The sequence below is a fragment of the Corapipo altera genome, unplaced genomic scaffold, assembly GCF_003945725.1.
Source record: "Corapipo altera isolate COAL_440 unplaced genomic scaffold, ASM394572v1 150, whole genome shotgun sequence".
NCBI classification, from domain to species: Eukaryota; Metazoa; Chordata; class Aves; order Passeriformes; family Pipridae; genus Corapipo; species Corapipo altera.
Window position 1 is genome coordinate 2,372,086 of NW_020884941.1, and position 27,432 is coordinate 2,399,517.

At 49.1% G+C, this 27,432-nt stretch overlaps 1 protein-coding gene across 6 annotated transcripts; it reads left to right on the top strand.

Moving 5' to 3' along the window:
• The first annotated feature begins 140 nt into the window (after window positions 1–140).
• Window positions 141–26,912, top strand: CABP1 (calcium binding protein 1). Of its 6 annotated transcripts, none has more exons than XM_027661566.1 (8): window positions 674–974; window positions 13,126–13,374; window positions 18,015–18,191; window positions 21,765–21,795; window positions 22,474–22,617; window positions 23,879–23,988; window positions 24,392–24,539; window positions 26,289–26,894. In XM_027661566.1, exons 2-8 carry the CDS (start codon window positions 13,330–13,332, stop codon window positions 26,312–26,314), a joined length of 681 nt encoding a protein of 226 aa, XP_027517367.1. In that variant the 5' UTR covers window positions 674–974; window positions 13,126–13,329; the 3' UTR covers window positions 26,315–26,894. The 6 variants fall into 6 exon arrangements, with proteins under 6 accessions (XP_027517366.1, XP_027517365.1, XP_027517367.1 ...); XM_027661569.1 differs by having other exon boundaries at window positions 929–974; window positions 13,130–13,374; XM_027661568.1 differs by lacking the exon at window positions 674–974 and adding an exon at window positions 3,878–4,318.
• The last annotated feature ends 520 nt before the right edge of the window (window positions 26,913–27,432 follow it).

The window sequence follows — 27,432 nt, forward strand, 5'->3', positions numbered from 1 at the left end:
AAAAAAAAAAAAAAAAAAAAAAAAAAAAAAAAAAAAAAAAAAGCGGGAGCGCCGCCCGCCGCCGCCCGCACCCCTCGGTAGCGCCGCTTCGCCTGCGGCGCGCCCCGGCCCGAGCCGGCCCCGGCGGGGGGAGGCCCCGGCTCACCTGGAGAGGCGGCGGCGGCGCGGGGGGAGCCCCGGCGGAGGGGGGGACGGTGCCCGCCAGCCCCCGCCGGAGCGCCCCTGCCGCGGCCTTTGTCTGCGCTGTCACATGGGCCGCGGTGCGGGATTTAAGCGGGTCTCCGCAGGACATGCCGTGAGCGGCGCGCCGCAGCCGTGCCCGCAGCGGCAGCGCTCCGCCCGGCCGGGGATGCGGCTCTAGCGGCCCCGCGATGAGCGGCTCCTCCATGGCGAAGAGCGAGTCCCGCACTTCGCTGCTGAAGGCGGCGGGGAGCCGGCGGGCGGCGGGCGGCCAACCCCAGCCCCGCGGCAGCCGCGTCCGGGACGGCAAAGGACAAGGCGGGCAGACGGGGAGGGAGCCGAGCCAGGAGCCGCTCCCCGGGGAGCCCAGTGCCCGCAGGCCGCTCTGCCACCCGGGCGCCCGGGAGGACGGAGCGAGGGGCGCGGGGAAGCTGTCACATGGACGGGGGGAGAGCCAGCCCGAGCCGGCGGAAGGAGGTCCAAGGAGAGGCAGTGGCAAGGAACCGGTGCGGACACCCAGGCAGCACCACCACCTCCCGCCGCACGCCAGCCACGGTCACCCCCAGGACCAGCATCAGCTCTCAGACAGGGATGGGGAGGAGGCAGAGGAGGACTTTTTCTTCAGTCACAAGCAGAGGTCCAGCAGAGAGTCCCTGAAGCTCTCGGAAGGCGCTTCACCTCTGTCCAAATCCAGCAGCAAGTGCTCCACCAAGTCCAGCGGCAGCGATCGGTCGGAGGAAGCAGATCCCCTCATCCAGCAGCTGCACCCAATGCTCAGCTCGGTCTTTGGCCAGGTAAGGGGCAAAGCGCCCCTCGCCCCCCACTCCTCCCTCTCTCTCCCCCACTGCCTTCCCTCCGCGCCCCCCTCCTCCTGCGGCTCACGGACCTTCGGCTCCTCGCCCCGGAGCCCTGCGCACCCCCGGGCGCAGCCCGCAGCTGTAAATGCACTGCTTCCTGGCCGCCCCTGCCGAACTTGTCCCGGCGCTGCGGCACGGCCGGGGCGCTGCGGGGCCGGCCCCGAGGAGGGCTCCGCGCCGGGGACGGGGCGCGGGTCGGAGCCCCCGGCGCCCGCCCGCCCCGCCGGGCGCTGCGGAGGGCGCTCTCGGTGGTGCTGACGGGGGAAGTGCCGGTGCTTTGCCGGTCGCCGGGGGAAGTTGTGGCTCTGCCTGCCGAGGGTGAGAGTCAGAGAAGCGGATTTTTAAAATCTATTTACTTATTAGATTCCATCTCTCTGGCTCCCCGCCTTGCTTTGCTGTATTTGTTTACATCTCCTTATGGTACATTTCTGTACAATCAGCATATGAATCATTTCTGATGGCAGAAGCTGTCAGGAGAAGGTAGTGGGGAGAACGACAAAAAAAAAAATCCTGACCCAATTCTGAAGCCTTCCCAGTCACTATGTTAGGATGGAACAGATGCTTTCGGTGTTTGCAAGCTCTTTTGGTATAAAGCTGTTGCTTTTAGCTGCTTTTGGTAGTGAAATTACCCAACAGGGTTACCCTCTAAAAATGAAAAGGCAGAGGGAGACTGGCTTGAAATTTTCTTTTAGAGACATTTAGGGATGCTACTGGGAGATGTAATCTCCAGGAAGATTAATGTAACTGCAATCTCCCAGAAGCACAATTATGGGCATAAGCCAGTAGCCTGGGCGGGTAAGTTCCAGCCCTGGAAGTGATCAAATAAACCAGAATTATGATTTCTGGGGTCTATTATCGTTGAGTCCTTTTTTTTTTTCCTAATGTAGATTTGGGAGGCTTTGCAGGGAGTCCATTCAAACTGAGATTATGGAGAGAACTAGAAAATTTTTTATGTTTGGTTGGAAGGAGATGATACACCCGTATGTTTAATCTGGGAGTGTTGTCTTCTTCTGTTCATCTTGACTTCTCTAGATAAAAATCAAAGCACATCTGTTCTCCTCAACAGTTTTCCATCCTCACTGACAGTCTGCTGTTTATGAATGTTATGGTTGTGTTTAACTCAGAACGAGTATTACCCTCCCTGTGCCAACGGTGCACCAGAAGTCTCGATTAAAATCTTGTAGTAGCAATAAGGAAGAGCCTGCTCAGCAGATTGGTGTTCAACCAGGTTACACAAAGCAGTATTGCAGCATCAGGCTTTGAAATCGGTGGACTTGGTTCTGACTTGTGCTGTGTCTGTAGTTCTGAGGGAAGTGAAGATGTATCTGAGAACAGATTTTAAGTCTATGGAGCTGTATGTCCTCAAAGTGTTGGACATACAAACAAATCCATGCCAGGGCTTCCACTCACAGAAACCTCTCTGGTTCTGGACTCAACCCTTACCTGAACGGTATCTTTATTTTACCTGTTCTGCTGCTTGCATTCCAGTGTCAGAAGACATTTCTGTAAACTTAGCAAAATTTAACTGTGGTGTTGAACAATGTACAGAAGTGAGACAGACACAATTCTAGTTTTCATTTTTGTGCTGGGTACTTTGCACAGTGCTTCCACACACCAGTGCCTTTCTTTTAGAGTGTAATGTTATTTATTCCCATTTCTCTCTGTATTAATCTCTCACTTGCTTTCTTTGAAGTAACTATGAGTGAATGACCATTTAATGGAGATTTTAGGAGTGACTTTTGGGAGTAGGGTCTAGTAGATCCCCCTTTACAGAGGACTTGTGGATACAAGCTGGGGAACTATAATTTAGGATGCACAAAGAACTGGTTACAGGAAGAGGTATGTGAAGCTTTTTTTTTTCCTGCAGTGATATCAAAATCCTGGGGTGAATAAAGGCCCAAGGAGACGATGTATGGAAATTCTGTCATGGAATGGAATTATATAAATTTTGTTTCTGTGAATGAAGAAACAAATGTGTAAAAATATGCATGAAGCTTTGAGACAGGCAAGGGCTTACACCTTCAGGAGCTCAAGCTGCAGCCTGGGCTGAGGCAGGATCACAGGCACAGAAGTGTCCAGGGTTGCAGTCTGAGGCTGCAGGTGCTGTAAGACCAGTCTGCTCCACGCTGGAATTAGAAGACAGCAACAGCTCGGCAGATAATTTATTGAATACAAGAACTTCTCTCCAGCCCACACAGCCCACTGTGAAACAGTTAAAACAGCAATTTTGCAGTACATAGGAGAGGAGCACAGTGATGCATATCTGCAGCAGCAGAGCACTGTGGTCCAGCAGCACCAGTATATCTCGTCCCAGCTCTACAGATGTGGAACATCATCCCCCTGTTCCACAGTGGTGCAGGGATGTGGTCACGGATGCAAACACTACAGTGGTACAGTCAGATACGCGGAAAAGATTGCAGCGATGGCTTCACGGAGATGTCATTGTTGCAGTAACAGCAAAAAGGAGCAGTTTGGGACTACAGGGTTGTGTCTGAGGGAGACAGATTTGTAGCTGTGCAGAAAAAAAGACGGAGTGAAGGCAGAAGCGCCGTGTTTATATAACCAGCACAGCAATATAGTGCACTGTGGGTGTGTACTCCGGGAGAATGCTAAGATACTGCCAGGATACAGGATGCAGTGATATTTTATTAATTAGGCTTATGCTATATTGGTGCAGTGATGCTCTAATGTAATTAAGCAATAATACTCTTTCAGGATATTTTACCATTTTGCAAATGAGTGGTACATGAATTAACAAAAGTAGGGTAGTGTAATGATGTATTAAGTATAAGCCAGGATGTTATCTCACTGTAATGACATGTTTGCACGCTGGCTCGGGCGGCAGTTGCAGGAAAGCACTGTGCTGTGGAGTTTATAACCGGGTTAACATGCAGTGCGTGCAGCTCCCAGTGCCTGGAGAACACGGCACCGACGATGCGGTGGTGCGGTAACGCAATCCCGGGGCAGAGCAGAGATGTGATATTGGTGCCATGCGGTAGGAGTTTGGCAGTGCACGGGTGTGATAATTGTGTAGTGCTGTACCCTGACAGAAGAGTTTAGCAGTCTACTGATGTAGTAATACAATATTGCAGACGGGAGCCATTCTATACAGCAGTGATCGCTTCTGGTGTGATATTAGCAAAGGGCTGCGTGGATCTGACAGCACCATCCCGCTGTACCAGAAGGCAGCGAGTGAGGTGTTACCACTATGCCGCAGTTTTGGAAGCACGGCTGTGACTTAGCACGAGAACAACGCCAGGCACCTGGTGACAGAGTGCACTGTGAGTATGGGCTGGCTGTATGTGGGACAGTGGGACAGCAGTGTTTTAAAGTAGCCCTGCAGTGACAGGAGCTCAGTGCAGTGCGAGAGCGGTGCAGTGACTCACGGGTGTAGTTGGCAAGGGATGTGTGTGTGATAATGCAGCAAAGTGGGAAAGTGGTGAGGAAGGGGAGCGTGGGGAGGATGTTTCATATAATTTTGGCCTGGTAGCAGGATAGTATTGGATTGGCCAAGTGATAAAGGAGTGTTGTGGAGCACAAAGGAGCGTGCTATCACCCCTGCAGAGCAGAACATCTTGAGGGTCCTGTAGTGTCTGTAGCATGGCTATGGATCACAGTTTAGCAACAGTGCAGTATCAAGCAGTCGCTGTCCATAAGAGCAGAGGAGCAGTGATCCCTCGCAGCTGGGGTGGCAGTGAGGTGGCAGCCTGGCAGCAGAACAGTTTGTTATTATACGACCCTAGCAACAGCAGCACAGAGAATGGGACAGCAGGGACCGCAGTGCAAATTTCGTGGCATTCCCGGGGCAGCAGTGATGTGGCCGCAGCGCCCACGGTGCAGCAGCAGCCTGGCCCCGGGCTCACCGCACGGCGCTGTGCGGGCACTGCGGCACAGAGACCCGCCGGTTCTCCTCGCCTCATCCCTCCTGTGCCACACCACTGGCTTAGCTGGCACCTTTAAGAAGAGCTTTCTCCGGGCCTTTGCTATGCAATATTAATTTGTAAGTGATCCTGCTGTGTGAGACCTGAACATTTTCAGAGCCGTTTAACTTTCACACCCTGCCTGACTGTTAAATTTTTCAGTGAAGTGATTCCCCAACAGTTTTCTGTCAATTGCCTCTGTACCATGCCTGGTAGCATGGGGATCAAAGGGGTCAAACAATGGCGTAGAGAATAATGAAATATTTACAGAGTTCTGCTGTTAGCACTATGGCCAAAGGGGCTTTTGTATTTCTATTTGTACAGGGAGTTTAAAGCCTCTCCTGTGTGCACCATCTCCCATTCCTGCTTTAATGTCAGCGTCCACATTACCATTAAAATAGGGAAAGACTCTTTCTGCGTTTCCTGTAAAATTTTCCTTTTCTTGTCCTGCTGCACCTTCCTTTACTCTTGAGCTTTAGTTCTTCCTAACTGGCTGTAACTGGGATGACAGAAGCGTCCCCGTTTTGGGGCAGGAGGTGTCCCCAAGCTGCCTGTGTGGAAAGCAGGTGTCAAGAACATTCTCCTCTAACCAGCCAGGAGCAGGTAGGGGAAAAGTACCTTGTCCGGCCTCTCACCCTTCTGGTCTCCTCATCTGCAGGATGACCTTGTTCCCTCCCATGGCTTTGGCTTCAGCTGATTCTAACGAGAGTTTTGCCCAAGAGCAGTCACTGCATCAGGACTTCTCTTGGAGCTCCACCCATGGAAAGCCGGGGAGTCCCGGCCAGCCCCGCCGAGGGAGAGTGGCTCATGGCTCAGTAATGGAAGTTTTCAGCTGCCCCTGTGTATTAGCGAGGGAGGCTGCAGCGTGTTGGGCAGCGCTGGAGCGGTGACACCAGCGATGGAAACTCTCGTGTGGAGATGGCAAGGTGAAGGTGAAAGGTCTGAATTTGCAGGTGCTCGTGTGCTGTTTTATACCTGTAAAGCGGGTGAAGCAGTGCCGTGTCAGGGCTCGTGGCAAACTGAGACAACCTCTAACAGCTGCTCATTTACACTGTTAAATCAGTAGAGTAATGTGGGGTGAACAGATTTCTGGCTCAGCATGACCGACCGCCGTAGTGATGCTGGTCCCGTGGCGCAGTCTTGGCTCGCTGGTATGGAGCGTGGGTGCACGGGTTAGGAGGCAAAAAAATCCCGGAGAAATGCCCTATCCTGCCCCGACTTTCCCCCGCGTTTCATGGCACCTCTGAAGGCTTGTACCGGCCGCAAAAGGGTCCCTGAAGGGAGAGGGAAGGGTGTCCCCGGGGCCGCAGGGGACACTCCCGTGTCCGGCTGCTGCCGGTCCCGTCGGTGTCCCCGGTCGCGCCGCTCTCTGCCGCGGGGCTCCGGGGTAGCGGCGGCCCCGGCCCGGGCTCCGGCGGCCCCGGGGCGCCCTCACGCGGCCCGTCCGGCCCGTCCCGGGCCCGCTCCCCGCTCCCCGGGCCGCCCGGTGCGTGTCAGAGCCGGGAGAGTCCCGTGCTTGCCGTGATGTAGGTGCCAGGTGCGTGTCACACGAGTCCGGGTACCTGCGCGGGGCTCGTGCGGCCTCTGTGCCTCCATCCCTGCATGAGCTGCCACAACCCATGTCCGTGCATGTAGCCTGACATAAAAAGCCTTCGTATACATGTCTTGTCTATGTACACACAGCCTACTCGTGCAGCCTCTGCTAAATCTCCTGTGTGGCTACACAACCACCTCTGTACACGCTTATGCACCCCTGTGCTTAAAGCATCGACCGGCGTATGCGCACACCCCTGCTGCTGACACCCGCCACACCTTCCAAGGTACGTCTCATGTTTTCTGTATGTAACAAACTCGGACACAGAGAAACATTGTTCCACTCGAGCACATCCACTCGGCTCCTCCCGTTCGCAGCTTGGAGGAAAATTTATCACATTTATTGCTTGTAAAGAGCTTGAGGGATGTGAGCCAGACGTACAGAATCACTGAGGGGCAATGGATAAGCCTCCTGCCTGCAGCGGGTCTGCCAGCAAACATTAATCTTTGTCAGTGATTTACTTTTTAAACAAATCTGTTTTACAAGGCTATAGAAAGACATCAAAATAAAACCAAGCTAAGAGAACATTCATTAAATATTCCGTTCATGAAATATACAGCAGCATGATCTAATGCACCGAAATACACAAACCTTCTGGTTAGATTCAGCTTATCTTTGGAGAGGAAAGAAGCTTTCAATGATAAATTAATCATCATGTAAATCAGTTCACTGTCCATTCCATCAACCTTTGTCACTTTGATTTTTGTTTTGTGCAATACTGGGTGTCATCACAGTGTCAAGGAAGTTTAGCTTTAGCTTTAGTGGCTGGGCTGCAGGTTTGTCAGCTGAATTAGCTGTGGTTCTTTGTAGCATTCCAGCTTCAGTAACTGTTTTTCCCCGATGAGTCCATGAGTGGTATTGATTTCCAATAACAAGCAGCTATATGGTGTGCATCCAGTAAAAGACGCCTAGCTAACTTTGGGCTCCCTTTCAATAATCCTCTGACATTCCTCTGACCTTAGAGAGCAACAGCAGTGCCAACGAACTTGAGTAATCCTCCAATTTCAATCGAATGCCTTGCTTAAGGATAAAGACAAAAGCCTGTCCTAGCTTGTATGGTCATATTTACTTTTCTAGTACCTTCTGCATCAGTGTAAGGCCATGAACTCAACATTCTCCATGAATGAAATCGTTAGCAATATTCTAATATTTCTTCCACCCATTCCTCCCCTAACGTACTTTGCATCTTGCAACCATCTTTGGAAAGAATACACAGCATTGCTTCATCCCACACAGACAAAAGACATTCTCTGTTCTTGGAAGGAAACAGGCAACCGTGTAACATTGTGAAGCATCATGTCACAGCAGTTGAAGGCAGGAAGTAGAAAACCTCCAGCAACCCCCTGTGTTCTGCTGAAATAATACACAAAGGGTTTAGGTAGTTCGGGACCAGCTGTGTTGAGATATAACCAGAGACCTTGTCCTGGGATGTGGAGTTTGGTCCCTCTAAAGATGCTGTCAGATCCTTACTCAAACTAGAAGTGAGGTTTCACGGTGGTGTACCTCACGTAATGCTGCATGGTTGGTTTGGAGTATTGGTTGCTTGGTATTGGTTCCCAGATCTCTGCTCATCTGATGGTCATCCACACTTTCAGTAGCACCTCAGTGTGCCAGCCCAACATTGACCCTGTCCCTCTTATCTTGAAAGAGATGAGGAAGCCAGGTAGAATTACCTACTTTTGCAGTAGTCCCAGATAGACAGAGTGGCACACAATTCTCATATTCTGGAGCAAAGAGAAAGGACCATGTAAGGTTTGCTTTAAACAACCTCTGTACTGCCTATACGTGACAAATTCTCTCAGCAGCTTCTGAGCTGTCAAGCTTGTACTTGTCTTTTTGTAGCCCATTGATGATCTTCAGGATCATCAGCAGAAAATATCCACAGCACATTGTGTTCTGGCCAACACATCTCCTGTGTAGGGACTTGGAAGTTGGGCTAATGCAAAATACATGGACCAGATCTGCAAGGAAGGTGTCAGGAGAAGGCACGTTCCCATCTATTTTCATCTAATGTAGAATGAAGCCAGCTATTTACAAACAGAGCTGTTCCAAACAGAAGTTGACAGACAGTCCAGGCTTTGTTACCTTGAAAGGGATGGAAAATATCCTTGGTCTTTTTAATAACCTTTCTGTTGTTTGTGATTGAATATGATCCAATTGCTCTAATGGAGGAGAATATTATGCACAGCATGAGTCAGCAACACTTTCTTCTTGGAACAGCTGACAGCAAAGAAAGTTCCCAAACTCTCTGCAGAAATATTCCTCCCCCTAGATGAGAATCTGGACTGCATCCACCAATACCTGCTGGTGCCTCCCCTTGAGATGGACCTGTACGTGTCTGGCTGGAATATGGAACCATCCGCAGTTCATTCGAGGTCAGAAGACACAACTCGATGTGCAACAAAAGCACTTGGGAGCTGATGCAGAAGAAGAGAGGGAAGTCAGACACGGAAGTTTGGAGTGCCAGGGCATGTTCCAGTGATCAGGAGCTTTGAAATGAGGCCCTCGACAGCACTGGCACTGGAGGATGTTACCTATTCCAAATGCTTAGTCTCATCTGAGGTCAGCCAGTAATCAAGACTGGGTTGTTTCCTGTAAAATACAAATCTACAGCTACCAGCTACAGGATAATTGGGAGCAGATTTGAAAGCTACTAATTAGTATATGCATTCTCCACTCTGGGATAGGAAAAAATAGACCAAAAATTCCCCCCCTATTAGAATAAGTTAAATAAGATGGCATATTTTAAAATACTAAATGTTTGAAGCATGCAACGGGCTCTTAGTAGAGCTATGGACTTCAGTGAAAAGATGCTAGGAATGAGTTTTCCCTGCTCTGCTACATACTCCCCCCTACCTATCACCCTGTTGCACTGTTTGTGTTGTGCTGAGAACAGCCATCTGAGGTAATGTTCCAGCAAGTGAAGGATTGTGCACTGAAACGGGCCTGGCATCAGAACAATCTCACTGTACAAATCCATACTTCCACTGGAAATTTTTGCCAAGAAAAGCTATAGTTTGATAAGCAATCCCAAGCTTCATATTGACTTTTATTCTTTCTGTTGTGTCTGTTGGATATTTGCTGCCACTGGATAAAGTTCCTGGCAACTGCCAAGTGATTAGTTATGGTGGGATCCAACATTTTCCTATGAAATGAGCATTTCTGCCAAAGGTGCCAGCCCAAAGCACAGCACTGCTGCTTTTTAAAGAATCCAGACATATTAAACCACCTAAATCATTCCTTGTTCAATGCCAAGTTGCCCAGCCTTCTTCCTCCCCTGTGCTCAGGTCAGTCACTGTGCCAAGTGCTTCTTTCCCGTGAGCCAAGCCCTCACTCTGTGCCAAGCTGCATCCCCTGAGGTCTCTGCTCTCCACCTGGGACCTCAGGGGAGAGGAAGGGGTGCACAAACATCAGCAAGACTCGCATTTCACAAAGTTCCTACCAATTTTTAGAAAGTTTACGACAGAGCCCCAGACCTTAAAAGAACAGTGTGATTGCCACAAAGAACAGTGTGGGAAAGCCAGTATACATGCATGTGCAGCCCTCCCACACGCATACTGACTACCCCAGATATAGGCATACCCACAGATCAGCACCTACACACAAATGTTTTTGACACACTTATTCTCAGCATCCTGTTCTCTTACAGCAGCCTCAGTTGGAGGAAGGGAGAAAATATGTTCCTTCCAACCTAATCTTCTAATGACCTTTCTGCCAACTCCACTTTCCTGCCTATCTCTAAGCTGCCCGTGCTGGTGATGGGAAGAAGATCCCATTGTAGAGAGTGATTTTCCTCCTGGGAGCTCAGCAGGGTCTGTTTGCTAGATTGAGGTGTCCTGACCAATTGCTCTTAAGAGATTCCAGGTAAATAAGGAGATAAGAAAATTGTTTATGATCCCATCTCTTGGGCTCCTTGCAGCTCCACTAGAATTCCTGCGGAGTTGAAGAGTTGTGCTGCAAACCTCGTACAAGTGGGCTCCCGTTGCCTCTTCCCTTCCTGGATTGCGAAATCCCTGCCAAGCCTGGCAGCAGGTCTCAGCCCTCACTCTGCCCTGCAGCTGCCTGTAACTGCAGGGAAGAGAAGCTGGAGAGCAGGCACACGCAGCGGGGTGCCATGGTGGCTGGATCTGAGTGCTCTGGTACAAGCTCATATTTAGAGGGAGACCATCTCAGCTTTTATTGAGAGGCTTTTAGAACTCTGTGAGACACACTCCAGAGCTGTCTTCCAAAGCTGTCCCACAGCAGTCTGGGGGCTGTGATGGATTCTTCTGGCAGGAGATGTCTGACTCCCTTGCTCCACTCCCTCTCTCTGGGAGAATGGGGGAGATGGGCACTTCTCAATTGCAGGGCGTTCCTGGCCTCAGTGCTGCCTGTCAGGGGGAGATTCATTAGCAGCAGGAAGGCAATTCTCTCTCCTCTGTGCTCTGGAATTGAAGTCGTTTGTCTCGGGAAGGAGCCCAGGCGCCTCACTCGCTGTGTGGCAGCTTCTGCTCAAGGGAGACAAGCACTTCGTCAATAAACAAGGAGCCTGGGGAATGGCTGCAGCTGACAGGGGACATTATTAATGACTGGCACTCTTCGGAGGGTAGATTAGCCTCCCATTAGCTGCTTTAAGAGGGGAAAGAGAAACAGAGCTAAAGATGGCAGCCTTAGAGGAGCTGGGAGTTTCGGCATCCTGCAAAGTTCCCTGCTGTGAGGCCCCCCTGGGCTGGCACAGCCCCCCGAGGAGTGACTGTGTATTTCCCCAGCATTAGGAGTCTTCAAACTGTGACAGCAGGAGACAGGCCCAGCTCAGGAACAGTTTCACTTCCCAGTCTACTGTGGGTGGGCTCTGCTGTGGAGGTCTTCCAGAGCAGAGCTTCCCCATCCTCTCTGCCCCTCTCTCAGTCTGCCCTGGATTGAAGGAGTGTCTTCCAGCATCTCCTGCTGCAGTTTCTAGTTTAGGAGCTTCTTTGTGTAGCTCTTACCCAGGCCATGCAATGAAAAAAGCATTGAAGGGATCTGAGAGGAGGCTGTTCCACTGCCTTCACTCTTGGAAAGTGGTTAGTACAAGGAAGAGCAAGAAACACCATCCCCTATGGCCATGCACTTCTATCTGTGACTGGAACTGGAGAAGCTGTTGACTTTTGTCATAGTTGGACTCCTAATATCATCTCCTTAGGTGGAAGAAGCCTCTAAGCTGTAAAGCAACTGTTGATTCACCTCACAATCGTACTTAATTTGCCACAGCACCATCAGGGTGGAAGGAGAAATCCCTGCTTTGTTGTGACACTGACAGTTCATCCTTCTCTGTCCTACAGCCCCAGAGCTGCCAGGAGAGTGAGTCTTTGGCTCCTACACAAAAGCACGTGGTGCAAATACTCAGCCTGTGGCTTAGGTCTTTGTTGAAGCTTTTGTTTGGAACCGCACTCACAAAGAAAGTTGTGAAAGTTCTCAGCTGAACACCTGAGTGTCCAACCAGCCTGCTGCACGACAAGTGTCATCTTGGTCTTCACAGTTCTTGAAAGAGGTAGCTTTTCATGCCACGGCTTCTAATCACTGTGGAGCTGTGTCTGTGGTGACTCCATAGCTTAGGGTGCATTCACTATCCTGTTCAGAGCCAGTTGCCTGAGTGTGATGATGAGTTTCTGTGCAATTTAAATCTCTTTTCAGACTGAATGCTCTTATGCTCAGCCTGAGATTAGAGGAAAATGTACTGGGGACTCATCCTTTTTCTTTTGGAGATTATTCTGTTACCACAACAGGCATAAAGTCTAAAGTTTAGACTTGGCTCTAGGTTCAGGTGCTTCTTATTTATTCCAGGACTTGAGTGCATGGAAATGGAATGGATGGATCTGACATCCAAATTCTTTGCTTCACATTATCTAACTTGGGGCTGTTCAGATTTAGGATTCAGGTGTGAGCCCATCTTTGGCAGACTTATGCAGGTTAAACTGCTTATTGATTTTTACTTGCAGAAAGCTGGAAAAACTTTACCACGAGACTGGCTCAAGGTCTCTCCCTTGTGGTTAAAAATTACTGTCCTGGGGCTGAGTGTTGTAGGGTCCTGGGACTGCTGTCTCCATGCTTGCTTCCACCATGGAGGAAAAAAAATCAGTCACTTCTAGGTCTGCTGGAATTTATAAGCTGAAACAGGTCCCACCCAGATAAATGGTCCATTTTTGTTCCGAAACGAGCTCTGGACTCTGCTCCAAGCCCATAAGTGGATTGCCTTCTGGCCAGCCTAGCGCTCTGGTGATTGAAAAGCCAAGAGGAGTTAGGAGGGGGGTGGGTAGGGATGCGATGTTCAGAGGCTGTGTGGACCCAAACTAGCTGGATTCACTGAACTCATCACTGAAATCACTTCTTGCCTTGCCTCTGTTTTAATTCTCTCTGAAACAGCCCTTTCCTATGAGTGAAACAATCTTGCCTGCAGATTGAGGGGGGTGGGAGGGATTTGAACATTAATCTGATGTAGATTATACATCCGCCTCCCTCTCTCTCCCCTTCTCACTCACTCTCTCTCTCCCTCTCTCTCCCTCTCTTTCTGTCTGTTTCTCTCCCCTCCCTCTCCTTCCTGCTTCATCTCTTCAAGAAAGTGAACATAGAGTAAAATACGGAGAGAGAGAGGCAGAGAGAGAAAAAGCTCCCTGAAGAGGGAAAGCCCCAGCAGCCAGTAGCTGTTTGGATTTGCCTGGCGCTGCCTTTCTTGCTTTGCTCCCAAGGAATACCTTTAATGGGATCAATTGCTTCAGTTCCTTTATAACCAAGTCCAACGGAAAGGCAGCCTCAACATATTATGGGCAACTGTGTGAAGTCTCCACTGAGAAACCTCTCTAAAAAGGTATGTTCCCTGAATCAAAGTGCGCTGTGCATTTCCAGCCCTGCTTCTTGGGATGGGTGACATTGTGGGCAGATGGGAATGGGAGGTGGGAGAAACACAGAGATGTGTACAAAGGGTTCAGCTCCATTCACCAGACTTTTTGTGTAAGAGCTGCTCTTGCAAGTGCAGCCATTAGAGCCCAGGACACTGAGAGCCATAATGTGTGTAAATAAACCTGTGTGTGGGCTTGTGTCCTGCTCAGTGTGTGTGCACAGCTGTCCTCTCGGTAGGTGCAAGCATGTGCTTGTTGATGTGCACAGTGTGCCTGGCACACTTCTGTACAGGCATCTTGATGTGTGTGTGCACGTGTGTGAGTTTGTGCTTCAGCTGAGAGGTACCTGCATGAGCAATCACGTGTGTCATGGGCGTAGGGACGTGTATCCATGTACGTGTGAAGGGGCACATGTCTGCGCATGTTCTCGTTGGTGTGGAAGAGTGTGCACACCTCTGAGCCCATCTGGAGTGTAAGTGTGTCCTCAGCTCTCCACATACACATCCTGAGGGGCGTGAGCAGGCGTGCAGTGTTTGTTGTGAGTGCAGAAGGGGGGAATTTTTGTGTATCGCCCCTGCTTGTACAGTGCTCTGTGTGTGGACACACCCACCTGCTAGTGGGTGTACTCACAGGAGCCTGTGTGGAGTCATGCATGTGTTTTTCTGTCTATCCATCCTCATGCATGCACACATCTAGTTTTGTTGGGGTGTGTTTGGGCACAGAAGCATGGTTTCTCTGTGCTCTCTTGGTCCATGCGTCTGTTTGTCCGTGGATACACTGGGCCTTGGCTGCGTGCTCGTGCATCGTGTTGCACGTCAGCATGGCCCCTGTGTCTCCATGCTTGGGCCCAGCTGGACTTCATCTGTGAGCTGCCACGTGTATCTGTTAGGCTTCAGCCCACAGTCTGCTCTGTGCTGAGGTTTTACAGTGATCCCAGGATGAATTTGATTCAGGAATGATTCTGCTGGTAGGGACAGGATTGAAGTGGAAATGACGTGCCCCAGAAAACTTTCTTGTTTGACTGAGGAAGATCTTACAGCACCGTGTACCTGTCAGTCACACGGTTCTCAGCTGGCATTGCTGCAAATCTAACAGCTCAGCAAAAAGCTACACAGTTCACTCCTCATAAATTAAAAAGTTATGCTGAGCATCCAGAGTACTGCAATGAGGAGCTGCCTCTGTGGAGACCTTGGCGACAGTGAAATCCCACTGCCATCAAGATCCCATCCTGCCACCCAGATCTTGCCGCCCGGGAAAGCTCCTCTGGGAGGGAGAGGACCTCCCTAGCAGAGAGTTTCTTCTGGCTGTATATTTGCCTCTTCTGTGTAGAAACACAATTTGCTTGTTATCTCAACTTCTGTAAACAAAGCCAGTAATGACACAGTGCTGCTGCAAGGGAGCTGGGATACATGAGGAGGGAATTCATCACCAAGCAGTTAGGCAGTGCTGAGACCAGTCCCTAGGTCAGGGTGATCTTCAAGAGAGGCAAAGGTAGTTGAGGTTCACCTAAATGTTGTGCATGTGGAAAACCAACTTGATTGCTTGTGGGTCACCTCCAACTTGGAATGAAAGGAATTGGCTGCAGCTATGCTCAGCATGATCAAGGCAATTGCAATTAAAGTCTGACATGTGGCCAGGCTCTTGAATCAAAATGGATTCAAGAACTTATAAGCTCTGTGTCATCAGTCTTTTAGGTAATTTATGCTTTTTTTCCTAAAAGATGCTTCGAATAATGCAGTTTGTGCTTAGTTACAAGACCTGGGATGTCAGGACTGAAGAGAGAAAGTTGCAAACTGAATTAGAGAATTTCTCAGACATTACTCTAGTGAGCCATGATTTAAGGCCTCGGGCACTCATCCTGACAGGTCATGGGACTCTGATGTTCTTTTGATCACGACACACATGATTATAGTGGAGACTTTGCAAATCAGTCTTTAACATTGCACAATTTCACTTGGCTGTTTTATGATCCCAGTCATTTTTCTCAGATTCTTGGGCAAACTCATTTTGCTGAAATGTTAAAGAGGAGGGACTGTAGACAACATGTAGGAAAGCTACTCTTGGGTGACAGTCTGAACTCCTGAACACATGATTTCAACCCAAATTTTGGGATTCACTCCCAGGCACCAGCTGGCTTGGTCTGGGCCTGGCTGACACCAGGGTACCTTGCTTGTTCAGGTGGGAATGATCAGGCTTTGACTCCATGTTTCTGGTTGTCAGGTTCAGTTTCCTACTGTCACAGTGTCCCTACAGTGATCCCGACAGCCATCCTGGCTGCCTTCCCTCTGAGAGATGCTGTAGTTGGGACAGAGGCCTCTCGTGACTTGCTGCTCTGCAACCTGCCTCTGACATGCAGGCAGGAAAATGAAGTGAATCCTGTTGTGGTTCTGCTATGCAGAAATTAAAAGCTTTGGCATCCAGGTCCCTTGCTTTGCCACCCTTCTCCACCACTTTGGCCATCTCTAAATCAGCCTGGTCCCTTCCTGCTCCACAATCTGCTTGTCTGACACAGCCAAGGGCCTGACTCAGCCAGGAAGGGTAGTGGTCCTTCACTCAGGGAAGGGACAGAGAAAGCCTGATCTCCCCAGTCTTGTTCTTTCACCCTCCTTGTCATCACATTGCTGTTTCCCCTGTAACGGGCAGCTGACATTGTTTTGTCCCATACTCATTCCACAGCTCCCTTCCCCACTCTGCTGGGATGTAGGAGGAACAATGGTGGAGGGAACTTGTGGGATACTTGCAGGAGAACCTGCAGTGAGTCTGCTGGCAGAGGGAACATCAGATGCCATAAATCCTGCCTGCAGTGGCAGAGCAGGGCAGGGAGCCCTTGTTGGGATCTTGCTGAGCTGTGCATCTCGGTGTCCTGGCACTGTGGCAGGTTGTCTGGTCACGATCCTGAGTGGCTCTTGGCAGCTGGTTTGTCAAACTGGCAGTCTCTATCTAGACAGAAAAATAATGGGATGACTATTATGAGGTACCACTCTGTGGCTTGGTAATAACCTCTACTGACTGGAAGGGTCGGCAAACAGGGATTTGGGGCTGTGGAGCTTTGCATCTTTTGCGTGGCTTCACTGGAATTAAACACAGAACTGATGTGGGCTATTTAAGTGATTCATATTATTTGGTATATTAAACTGAGAAATGTGTCAGGAAATAAAGCTGATAATTTTGAAAATACATTGCACTGATATCACAAAGCTGTGCAGTTCCACACAGATGCCTTGACATTTAGCTGAGCTAGTAATATGCCATTTGTGGATGGATGCTCATCTTTCATTTTTTTAAGGACAAGTGTCCTATGTGTCAGGTTTAATCAGAGACAGATTCCTTCCTCAACCGTGACTGCAACAAAAACTCTTTTCTGCTTCATCATTTTCTTTTTCCATGGCTTGCTTTTTGAGTTGTTTTTGTTTTGATGCTTGATATTCACATGACATTTTACATGAGCAGATTGGTGTAAGACTGTGTACAAAAAGGCAAACTACAAACCATGCCTGCAATGTAATAGCACATGGCAGACACAGCAAGTAGACAGAATAGTCTCAAAGTGTGAATGGGGTGTGTGTGTGTGTGTATCTGGCCTTTTAGCCTAAAAAAGCACCTCAGGTTTTAAAGAAAAGGGTTAATAGAGACAATGACAATCAACAGAGCTTCTCTGATCACCCCTGGGAACACTGGCTGTAAAAGTAGAATCATTCCTGAAGAGGAATCTGATGTATGATTAATGTTTATTCTGTAAAACCGAGGGTCCTGTGGGTTGTGTTGGCTTTTTATAGCTGCATGGGAATATCAGGATAAGAGGTTTTTTGCAGAGCCAGGGAAATGCATTTCTATAAAAGGAAAGCAGTGCCTCCTTATAAAATCCAGTGCTGGATTCTGTTCTGGAGCCCTAGCTTAGCAGGACGTGTGCGCTCAGGAAAATGCGCAAATGCAAATACACAAAAATGTTGTGCCCGTGTCTAATCTCCACCTCGGGAGTGTCAGTAATTAGAACAGGCCAGGGCAGTAACTGCCTGAGACCCTGAGGATGTAACTAATTAGTAGCAAAGAGAGTGTGAGCCTGCAGTTGGCAGAGCCACCTGACGCCGTAAACGGTCCTCTGATGGTATGATAAAGCGGGTGATACTGTGTTGCTGAAGTGTAAGGTGGAGCCTCCCGCAGTGGCTTTGTGCAGGCTCTGCCTGGTCTCCTGGGGATGCCCCGGCCGGCAGATCCGCCCTGGGCACGGGTTGGCACACGTACTGTTGCGCTGGGCTGGGCTCGTCCTTGGCAGCTCGTTCGAGGGATCGTTAACTCTGGGGCTGATGTGGGAGCGCGGCGCTTTGGGCTGTGTCTGGGTAAATGTGAGCGGTGCTGAGAGTCTGGTGTCATTTCAAAGAAAAATTCTCCCAGTTGGTTGTACTTCTATCAGCTTTTGAAAGTGAACTCCCGGACTTACTGCTTCTGTGCAAATCCTTAATAGCCCGGTGGGGGGGATGCAGTGTGGACCAGACGAAGGAAATTTAGCAGTAATGTCTCTGCGAGGCGGTTCAGTAAAGCTTCAGAGGAACAAGATGGGGAGGTAACATCCTCTGTTGTGTTGTTTGCTTGCTGCTGGTTGGCTGGGAAGATCCGCCATGACGAGAAGACGAGCTATAAGGCTGTCCAGACGAGCGAAGAGGGGTCGTCGGCTTGCGAGTACCAGGGTCCGCTCATGGTGCTGGCCCAGAACTGCGCCGTCATGCACAACCTGCTGGGGCCAGCATGCATCTTCCTGAGGAAGGGCTTCGCAGAAAACAGGCTGCCTGTACGTAAGTTACACCCAGCCGGGTGAGACACGCACAAAGCCACGTGGACGTGAGCCGGGGATGCGGATCCGTCCCCATGCTCCTTCTGCGTGGAGCTCTGAAACCCCCAGCCCTGGGTCTCGAGCGTCCCGGCTCCAGCTCCAAGTGCAAATACGGTCACAGGCAAATGTCTAACCTGAAGGATGCACAGATAGACCTGTGCCTAAACACCAAGAAAGGAGGATCTAAAAATGCAGCTATGGAAGATAGATCCAAGCCTGCACTCAAGTAGTAGGAAGAGGACTCAGGAAGAGCCCAGTGCTCAAAGCAAGACATCCACCTCTCATTCCCAGAGGCTCAGATTAGCATTTAAGGCCTAAATAGCCACTTAAATGCAAATCAGGGCATCCATATTGGGAACAAGCTGTCCATATTTGATAGTATCCTATCAGTTTACAGTGAGCACCCTAGTACCAGCAGAAATAAGCAGACATCTTCCTCCTCACAGATACCCAAACACAATCTCTGGTGCACTGTCATATCCAGCCTGACACTGCAGCAATCCCAGCCAATTAACTGAGGAACATCAGGCTGTCCTCATATTTGCAAATAGTGCCAGGCTACCAAATGCTATTACCCTCCCACACACATACACAGATAAATAGCAAAACCACGTCTATCCATTCAGTCACACCTATAGTAACTATGTGTTCATATGCATCTAATGTGTGCATTTATATACAAACAATAAAAATATGTGCTTGTATGTAAATTAAAGTGTATGCACCTGGACATGTGAAAGATACATAAATACACACCCCAGTATTGTGTCTTTAAAAGAACTAAAACATATTTTTGCATCCAAACGTTCTACTCCTACAGTAACATGAATTTAAAGACATACAGAAACATATGATTAACATGTCTTTTATAGATATGTAAGAGTGAATATGTGCATTATCAGATATTCACAGGGCCTTCCATGTTCCTATAGTAAAACAAAGCTCACCCCAATTACCTGAGAACCAGAGTTTTCTTGCCTCTGTAAGAAACCTCTGTCTTACTGTGTGTTGATGTGGTCATTTACAGCTGTAGGAGACACCTAGGTCTTTACCTCTGAAACCTCTTCTCCAACCAAAAACCCAAAAAAGAGTCTTTACGTGTCGTTACGGATCATGGGGCTTTTGTTCTTCCTAACCTTTACCCACTAAGTGATCACAGAGTCCCTGTGCCAGGTCACTAAAACACAACACATATTCTCACAAAGGCAAACTTGCTGGCATGCACAGAGCTACCTGTCACAGGAGATAGATCCTGCTCCCTAGTGGAAGGCTCACAGCTGGACAGGTATCCATCTTCCTTAGGCCTTGGAGGCTCGTTGTACCCTAAGTCCCATAAGTAGGATTAGTGATGTCTCTAAGTACCCTGATGTAGAAAAAGTGCATCTGATAAACAGCTTTACTTTTATTGACTCTCTAGATGAACAGGATTTATTGTACATAGAACAGAAATAAATGAGGGTAAGACCATTACGTATAATGAACTCTCTGGGGGTCACCTCTGCTCATATCTAGGATCTAAACTCTTGGAACAGTTTCATTCCTCTTCCCATATGCTCTCCAAAAGCTTTAGAGTGATTCAGCCCATTTCATCCCAAGCAATTTTACTCCTTTATCATTTTAGGGGATCTTCTTTCACATTTAAAACAGAAAACCTCTTCATGATGTTAGTTATCGCTTGAGTCAGATTTTTGGAGGGACATAAACCCTCCCCCTCCTTCTGCGTTCGCAGTCTGTGGCTCTCTGATGGCACAATCTGCATGTGCAAAGATACGCTCAGAGCCCTGCCAACGCAAATGCCTTGGTGTGCAAAATTGGAGCCGGCGCTGAAGCCCCCACTTCTGACATGTGTCAGTCATGTCGGTTGCAACGTGGTCTTCAGTGGGTGAGGAGGAGGATGTTCTGGTGACGACTGTGCTGGAGGAAGGCCTGGGCCCCACCCCAGCCACTCTCACAAGAGAGGCGGCACCGCGGGTGAGTCACGGCACCCTTGGCACCGCGGCGCGGGCGATCACAGCCCTGCACCTGCTGTGTGCCCAGCCACGATCTCCAGGGATTCATGGCTGCCATCTCTGGAATAAAGTGCACAAGGTGTTGGAACAAATAATGGGTGGTTTTCATGTGCTGTTTTATCTAAGGCAGGAGGGCAATTATGCCTCCTGCATCCGGTCCAAGGAGTTTGAATTGTTTTATTACTTGGTGTTGATGAAAGCAGAACAAATGGGATGACATGTTTGAAAATACCAGGTCTGTGAAGGATGAAACAGCAGAGCCAGTGTGCTCCAACAGTTCCATCCAGCACAGAGATGCCTCTGGGAAGGTTATGAGTGGCAATCTGGTCATTCTCTGGCACGGCCCCCTTTGCACAGACGTAAACCAGTGTGTGTCCTAGTTTGCTCTGCATGCTGAGCAGCTGCCATTAGAGTTTCCAGGGGGGCCTGTGGTTAAATAGCAAAGGATCATCCTTCTCAAACTGATCAAAGGCACTGTCTCCAGGGACGTATGGTGAGGCTGGAGGACACCTGGAAGGCAAGGAGAAACTCCCCACGGTTGAGGGGGAAAGCCGAGAGTGAGACGACATAAGAAATTGCGTTTCTGTGTTTCCAAATCCTCAGATGTTTTGGATTTGCCTGGGAGCCATGAGAGGAATTAGAAAGGGCATTTAAACCAGAAAGCAGTGCATTTCCATGCTCATCTTTTCTTCCTGGTGCAGTGTTGGAATTTTCCCATACTCTTTTATATCCTCCCCCTTCTTCCAAGAAAATCAAATTGGATGTTTGAAGTTGCAGTGTTTCCTGAACATGGTGAATCCTTGTCCTGTTTTGTTTGTAGATAACCTTGACGATGTATATGTTATGTGTCTGCTTTCATGCCTGGTTTCAAAATGCTTGGATATGGAGTTGAGGCTGGGAGGAAGGGGGGAGTTCCTACCTTTTTGTGGGGACAGACTGTAGGACATGTCGCTGGGACATTGGCTGTGAGAGCTCATGGCTGTCGCTGTCCTGCCAGAAGGACAGAGATCAAGCAGTGATTTGAGCAGATGATGGTATAGACCTGCTGGTTACAGAGACTGCTTCCAGCTGTTTTGATTTGGCTGTGTCAGCGGGAGCTGCAGTAGAAATACAATCAGAGCTCTAGAGGAGATCATAACTGCTGCAGGGACAGTCTCTGCTCCAGAACCTGGTGCTGGGGAACAATGTAGGAGCTTCAAGGAGGTGCCAATAGTACCATCAGATGGGGAGGCCACACATATTGCTGTGTTGGCCCAGGTCTCTTCTGTTTTGAGGGAGCACCTGCCATCCCCCTGTCCAGCAGAAGAGAGGGAGAGGGGCTTCCACAGGTTAACAACCCTCCTGTGTGGGAGGAGAATTGGGAAGCCTTCCTAGGTAGATGGTATTAAACATGTCATCACCTTCTTGTTTCTTCTCTCACTTTATGGCTTGTCCTAGAACTGTTTGTACCAACAAACAGCTATTTTGAAACTATGTTTGTGACAAATAAATGGCTTTAACATAATATGTTTTCTTTTTGCAGGATAGAGAACTGCGTCCGGAAGAAATTGAAGGTAAAATTTGTTGCTTCTTCTCTGTCCCCTTTCTTCCTGCCCAGTGAAAACCTACTGCTCTTCCAGGTTGGCTCTATGGGGTAAAATGATTTGGGGCAAACCAAGGGAGATGTTTACTGGAATAATTCCTGAAAACCCCAGCAAAAGAAATAATATATAAAACTAGAAGAGTGCTGACTGTAAAGGAATTTGCATCTATTGCAGCTTCTTCAGGGTGGGAGGAAAAGTAAATAATGGGATATTGGCTATCAGGGAACTGCTGTCTCCCCCAACTCCCACACAAACTGTTGTAGAACATGGCACGACTGTCTGGCTCCAGGGAAGCTGTTTTACTTGCTAATCCCTACAGTGAGAGATTTATAATACAGTACAGGTGGAAAAGTTGGAAAAACTGAAGAATTTCAGTTTCTTTATGAAGAACAATTTAGCAATGAACCATTTATGACACTTGCTGTCCAATCAAGCTTTTCTGTAAGGAATGGGTCAGCAGTGCTGCTGACAGAAGAACTTAACATTGCTCCAGTGATTGCCTCTTTCCAGGGAGATGTGCTGGGAAAATACAGAGTATATTAGGGAGTCTTGGCCTCATAAAGTGCTGCTGATTCTGGGGAGGTTTCTTGGAAAAGGTATTTCAAGCTGTCTCTGACAATATTGTTCTTTTTGGATCCATTCCCACAGAGTTAAGAGAAGCCTTTAAGGAGTTTGATAAAGACAAGGATGGGTTTATTAACTGCAGGGACCTGGGGAACTGCATGCGGACCATGGGCTACATGCCCACTGAGATGGAGCTAATAGAGCTCTCCCAGCAGATCAACATGAACCGTGAGTAATTCCCACCTGGCTGTACCTGCCTGTTGCTGCTGTGCCCTACATCATTGCCTCAGGCTCTCTCAGTTCCCTGCTGCCTCTTTTCCTTTGGATTTTGCCCCCCCCTGTTCTTTTGGTTCTCATTTTCACTCCCTATCATCTCCCCTGTTTGTTTGTGGTCCCAAGAAGCCGATGCCTTTGTTTTTGCTTATCAAAGAGACTGTGTGGACTGTGCTGTGTACGGAAACAGTGAGTGGAAGGGTTGTCCTTCATGCTTATGCTGTCAGGTATAAAACTGCCCCTGATGCAGGCAGTCAGACACCAGTGCACAGGTTCTGTGTGCTGTCATATTGAAGCTGTTGTCAGGTGGTGTCAGAATGAAGGAAGAGCATGGGAAGATGGAGACAGTTTGGTCAGATGGGTGGTGGATGGCTGTTCAATCTGCAGCGGTTGTTTGTGGATCTGCTGTGTGCCTGGGGATGGGCTGTGAGTGAGCTGAGCTGGCAGTGTCAGATGGGAGCATCTGCTGCAGTCACGGAAAGATGTGACAAACGCATCCAATTCGCTGTAACTGTGTTTGTGCCCCTTGTCTTTCACCGTCATTTTTGTCACCCCTCATCTGTGGCAGTGCAGGGTCTCACCCTCAGCGAGGTGGGGAAAAGGATATTTAGTGCATGTTATTTCTGACACAGGAGGATGTTAAAAGGACAAGTTACTTGGTCAAGGGAAGGAGAACAGCTGTGACATATGCGCCCAGCCACACGCAAACGCATCTGATAACCCTGGCACAAAAGTGCTTGGGAATTTGAGAGTGTTACTGACAGCTTTCACACAGGGCACTGATGAGTAAAAGAACTAATACAATGATTAAGCAGTTGGATGTGCATTAGCTGCTGTAATGGAGCAGGACTCCACTGCTGCAGGGCACTGCCCGGGCCACGCAGGCACATCGTGCTGTGCCCTTGCCGTGCCCTTTGGCACAGGCGCAGCCCAGCGCTGCTGTGAGCGTTGGAACGATCAAGCCTCTAATACGTAGTATGTGATGCCACAAGGATGTGACAGTCCATGGCTGCCTAATATGGGATAGCTTGGGCTCATTCTGCCTAGCCCATAATCCAGAAAATACAGTGTAAAACTACCTCTGCTTTTCCTTCCACTGTCCCACACTCTCTGTGCTTTGCTTCCTGGAGAGCCGAGCGCTCTCTGGGGCACACAGAAGTGCAAAGTGAGTGCTGGGCATGGAGTTCTTACATACAATCTTTCATCTTGTCCCAAGTGGGTGGCCACGTGGATTTTGAAGATTTTGTTGAGCTGATGGGACCAAAGCTGCTGGCAGAGACTGCAGACATGATTGGTGTAAAAGAGCTCCGTGATGCCTTCAGAGAGGTGAGTGCTCCCTCCCACCTGCCCTCAGAGAGTGAGCAACAGGAGACAGGAAAGAGAGAACACCCACTGGGGAAAGGAAGAGGAGAAGGAGAGAGCAGCACAGTGGAAAGACAAAGAGCCAAGCCAGGCATGGAATAAGGGAGGAGCGGAGAAAGTCACTAAGATAAGGGAACTCTTGAGCAAAGAAGAGGAAAGCTGGTGCAGACACAGCAGTGAGGGGTTTCTGAGGAGAAAAGACAGACTGGATCCAAAAGGCACCCAAAGGAGGAACAGGAAAAGGGACACAGAAGGAATGAAGAAAACATAGGGCACTCAGGAGCAGGACAATACAAAATCCAAACCAGAGCAAGATCCATTTCCATTAACTGTATTTCCCTCCCTGGTATTTTTCATGTACTTGCAGTTTGACACCAATGGTGATGGGGAGATCAGCACCAGTGAGCTGCGAGAAGCCATGAAGAAGCTTCTAGGGCAGCAGGTGGGCCACCGGGATATCGAGGAGATCATCCGAGACGTGGATCTGAATGGAGACGGGCGTGTTGATTTTGAAGGTGAGAAGGGATCAGCGCTCACTGCCCATCTGCTCTGCTGTGAGTCAGAGTTTCAGCTCAGAGGCTGAAGCGGAAGGGAAGATATGCATGCTCGGGGCCCAGGTATCTGAAGTGTGGAGAAAAAAATCAAGCAGGATTTTTTTTTTTCTGGCCAGCTGAATTGTTCATTTGTGCATCATCTCTTGCTGCATCTCGGTTTCAGTTGGGTCTCCATAATTCTAGGATGTTAAGAGATAGAACTTGTCACAGAGAAGCAGATTCTGGTGCACACAGGCTGTGCCAGCCCTCCTTTTATGGGGCATTTTCCTTTCTGTTAAATCTACTGCAAGAGCTGAGAGGTGGCTGGATTGCTTTGGAGAATGAATTGCACCTTCCTTTTCATCTGGCTCACCTTGTTATCTCAGTTTATAGAGAATTTGTTTCTGTGCCTTTATGCCAGAAGATGGTCATGTGCCAGGTGTGCTCACTGAGTGCAGATATCTGATCTAGAGGTGTCATGTTAAATTCTAGAGATAATTAATTTCTTCTCACACTTTTCATGCCAGAAAGACTTAGGAAAATAAGAGTGGTTAGGCTACTCTCATAGCCATTAGCCGTGGCAGGAGCAATATTAATAGTGCTCAGGGTTTCTGGCAAGGAAGCAGTTGATATCAGACAGCTAAGAAGATATAAGAGCTGGAAGGTGTGAGAGCATGGCAGGGTGCTTGTTCCCCTGGTGCAAATCCAGATATCCCTTTGCAGTAAGGGCGAAGCACAGGAAATACAGAATTAAAGTGAAATTGATGTAATTTTTTTGGTTCAGAGGCATTCCTGGGTCTCCTACATGACAATGTGTCTCAGTCCTCAGGATTACTGAAGCCTCTGAGGGCTTCGAAAATGCTAAAAAACTGGAAGTGTCTCCCTAGAAAGTGTCTGGTAGCTGCAGTTGTTCTAATGCACTGGCTGATTACATGACAGTAGCTCTCCTTGTTTCCCACAGCTAAATTATGTTAGACAGCTAAAATACATGAAATGCTATCCCAGTATCATTTTCTCTGTGAGTTACTGCTTTAGTTGTCAAAGGAAGCTCCATCAATGGAAAAGGAGAAGTCAAGGGGGTAATTTCCACTGCCCTCCTCTTTGCAGAGTCATTAGTTCCTCGTCAATTCAAGTGCGGAATGAAAACACATTTATATTTGATGGCATTTACACTCAATTTGAGCAATTGTAATTGACTTCACAAGCTGCAGGGTGGTCAAGAAATAGATCCAGGGCATCCTTACAGTTAACTTGTATCTTTAAAAGGACAAGAAGTCCATCAGAGTAAACTTTCCTCTACAAAAATGCTGGTACTCACCAGAACCCTTGTGCTTTCCCACACTGGTGTCTCTGAAGTGGCAAGCTTATTAAGAATTCATACCCTGTTCCCAAGACTGTAAATCAAGGTTCCCTGAAGCTCCAGTGAAGGGAGACAACACTTGCCATAGTGTCTCACAAAGAGTCGCTTGTGCAAACAAGACTGTACGTGGCTGGGAAGGAGTCCAAGGCAATGAACTGACCTGATAGAGGGATCTTATCACCATGTCTAGTGCAGGGATTAAAGCACATTTTGTGTGAGCTCTCAGGGCCGGTCACGGAGCGCACAGACCTGCTGGCAGTGTGGGGACTCCTGCTTTCACCCTGGCTGCCTGCTGTCTCTGGGGAATGAGAGCTGGGTTGGGGATGGTGGGTGCCTTCTGCTTCAGGGCTGTCTTGTGTTGTTGGTTGCAGAGTTTGTTCGCATGATGTCCCGTTGAAGATTATTCTCAGCCTAAAGAAGAATCAGCACCTTAGAGAGGGCAGAAGAGGACCTAGATGGAGCATCTAGCCCCGATGTTCCTACCTGAAGGTTTATCGGCTGGCTGCAATTAGGACATTGCAAGATGACCTGCTGCTCCTCCCTCATGGTGGTCCCCATGCCCCTCCACCCTTTCACACTGTGAAAGACTTGCAACTTCCTACAACTGGAACCATTCCTTGGAGATGATTGCAGGAAACTGCAGAGCCAGGACTTGCCATGATGCTTTCATGGGATATTTGCAACTTTAGACTCCTCCTCCCCAGCTTTATTCTCCCACCAGCTGCTGCAAAGCAAAACCAGGAGAAATCCTCTTGGCTTGGTGGATGAGGGCAAAGCCATTGGGACTGGTGGCAGCCTCAGGGCGTGCTCTGCACTTCTTGGTTTCCCTTGGTGAACCGTGTCTGTGTTTGCTGTCTCTGTGTGTGTGTCTATCTGTGTGGAGTTATTTATGCTTCCCCAGCTCTTATTTGCATCTCCTATGGTTATGTTTACTAAGAGTAAATTAAATACATGTCTTGCGGGGGGAAAGCGATAAAGATGCACGTTGAAATGATGTGGAGCCTGGATGTCCCTGTGAGAGGTGGTGGCTGGGCTGGGGGAGAAGGGCTTGGGCACGGGCACGTGCTGGTGTCTGCACCGGGGTCTGGAGGCCGGTCCTTCCCACAGGAAGGGGAGTCACTGCCGGCCACTAAGCCTGTCTCAGGACTGTGCCCTCTTTCCTGCTGTCTCCATGGTCAAGGGGCCTGGAGGTGCTTCACAGTGAGGGCAGTGTGGAGGGTCCCCCTCCCTGCGTCCCCTCCACTGGCACAGGGGCAGGTGAGAGCCCCTGTGGTACCGTGGCAAAGGAGCAATGGGAGAGAGGGCTCAGAGGAGAGCTGGGTGGGAGTGGGATAGGCAGCAATAGCCACTCCATTACACTTTCAGACCATTTCAAACACAACTGTGAGCACATACACAGTGGGACTGTGCTGCCCATGCCTGCAGCAGTGACCACGACAGCAGCCTCCAGGCCCTAGCAGCTGCTTCCAGACACATCAGGTGCTTATCCTCCTTCCCCTTTCCCCAAGATGGTCC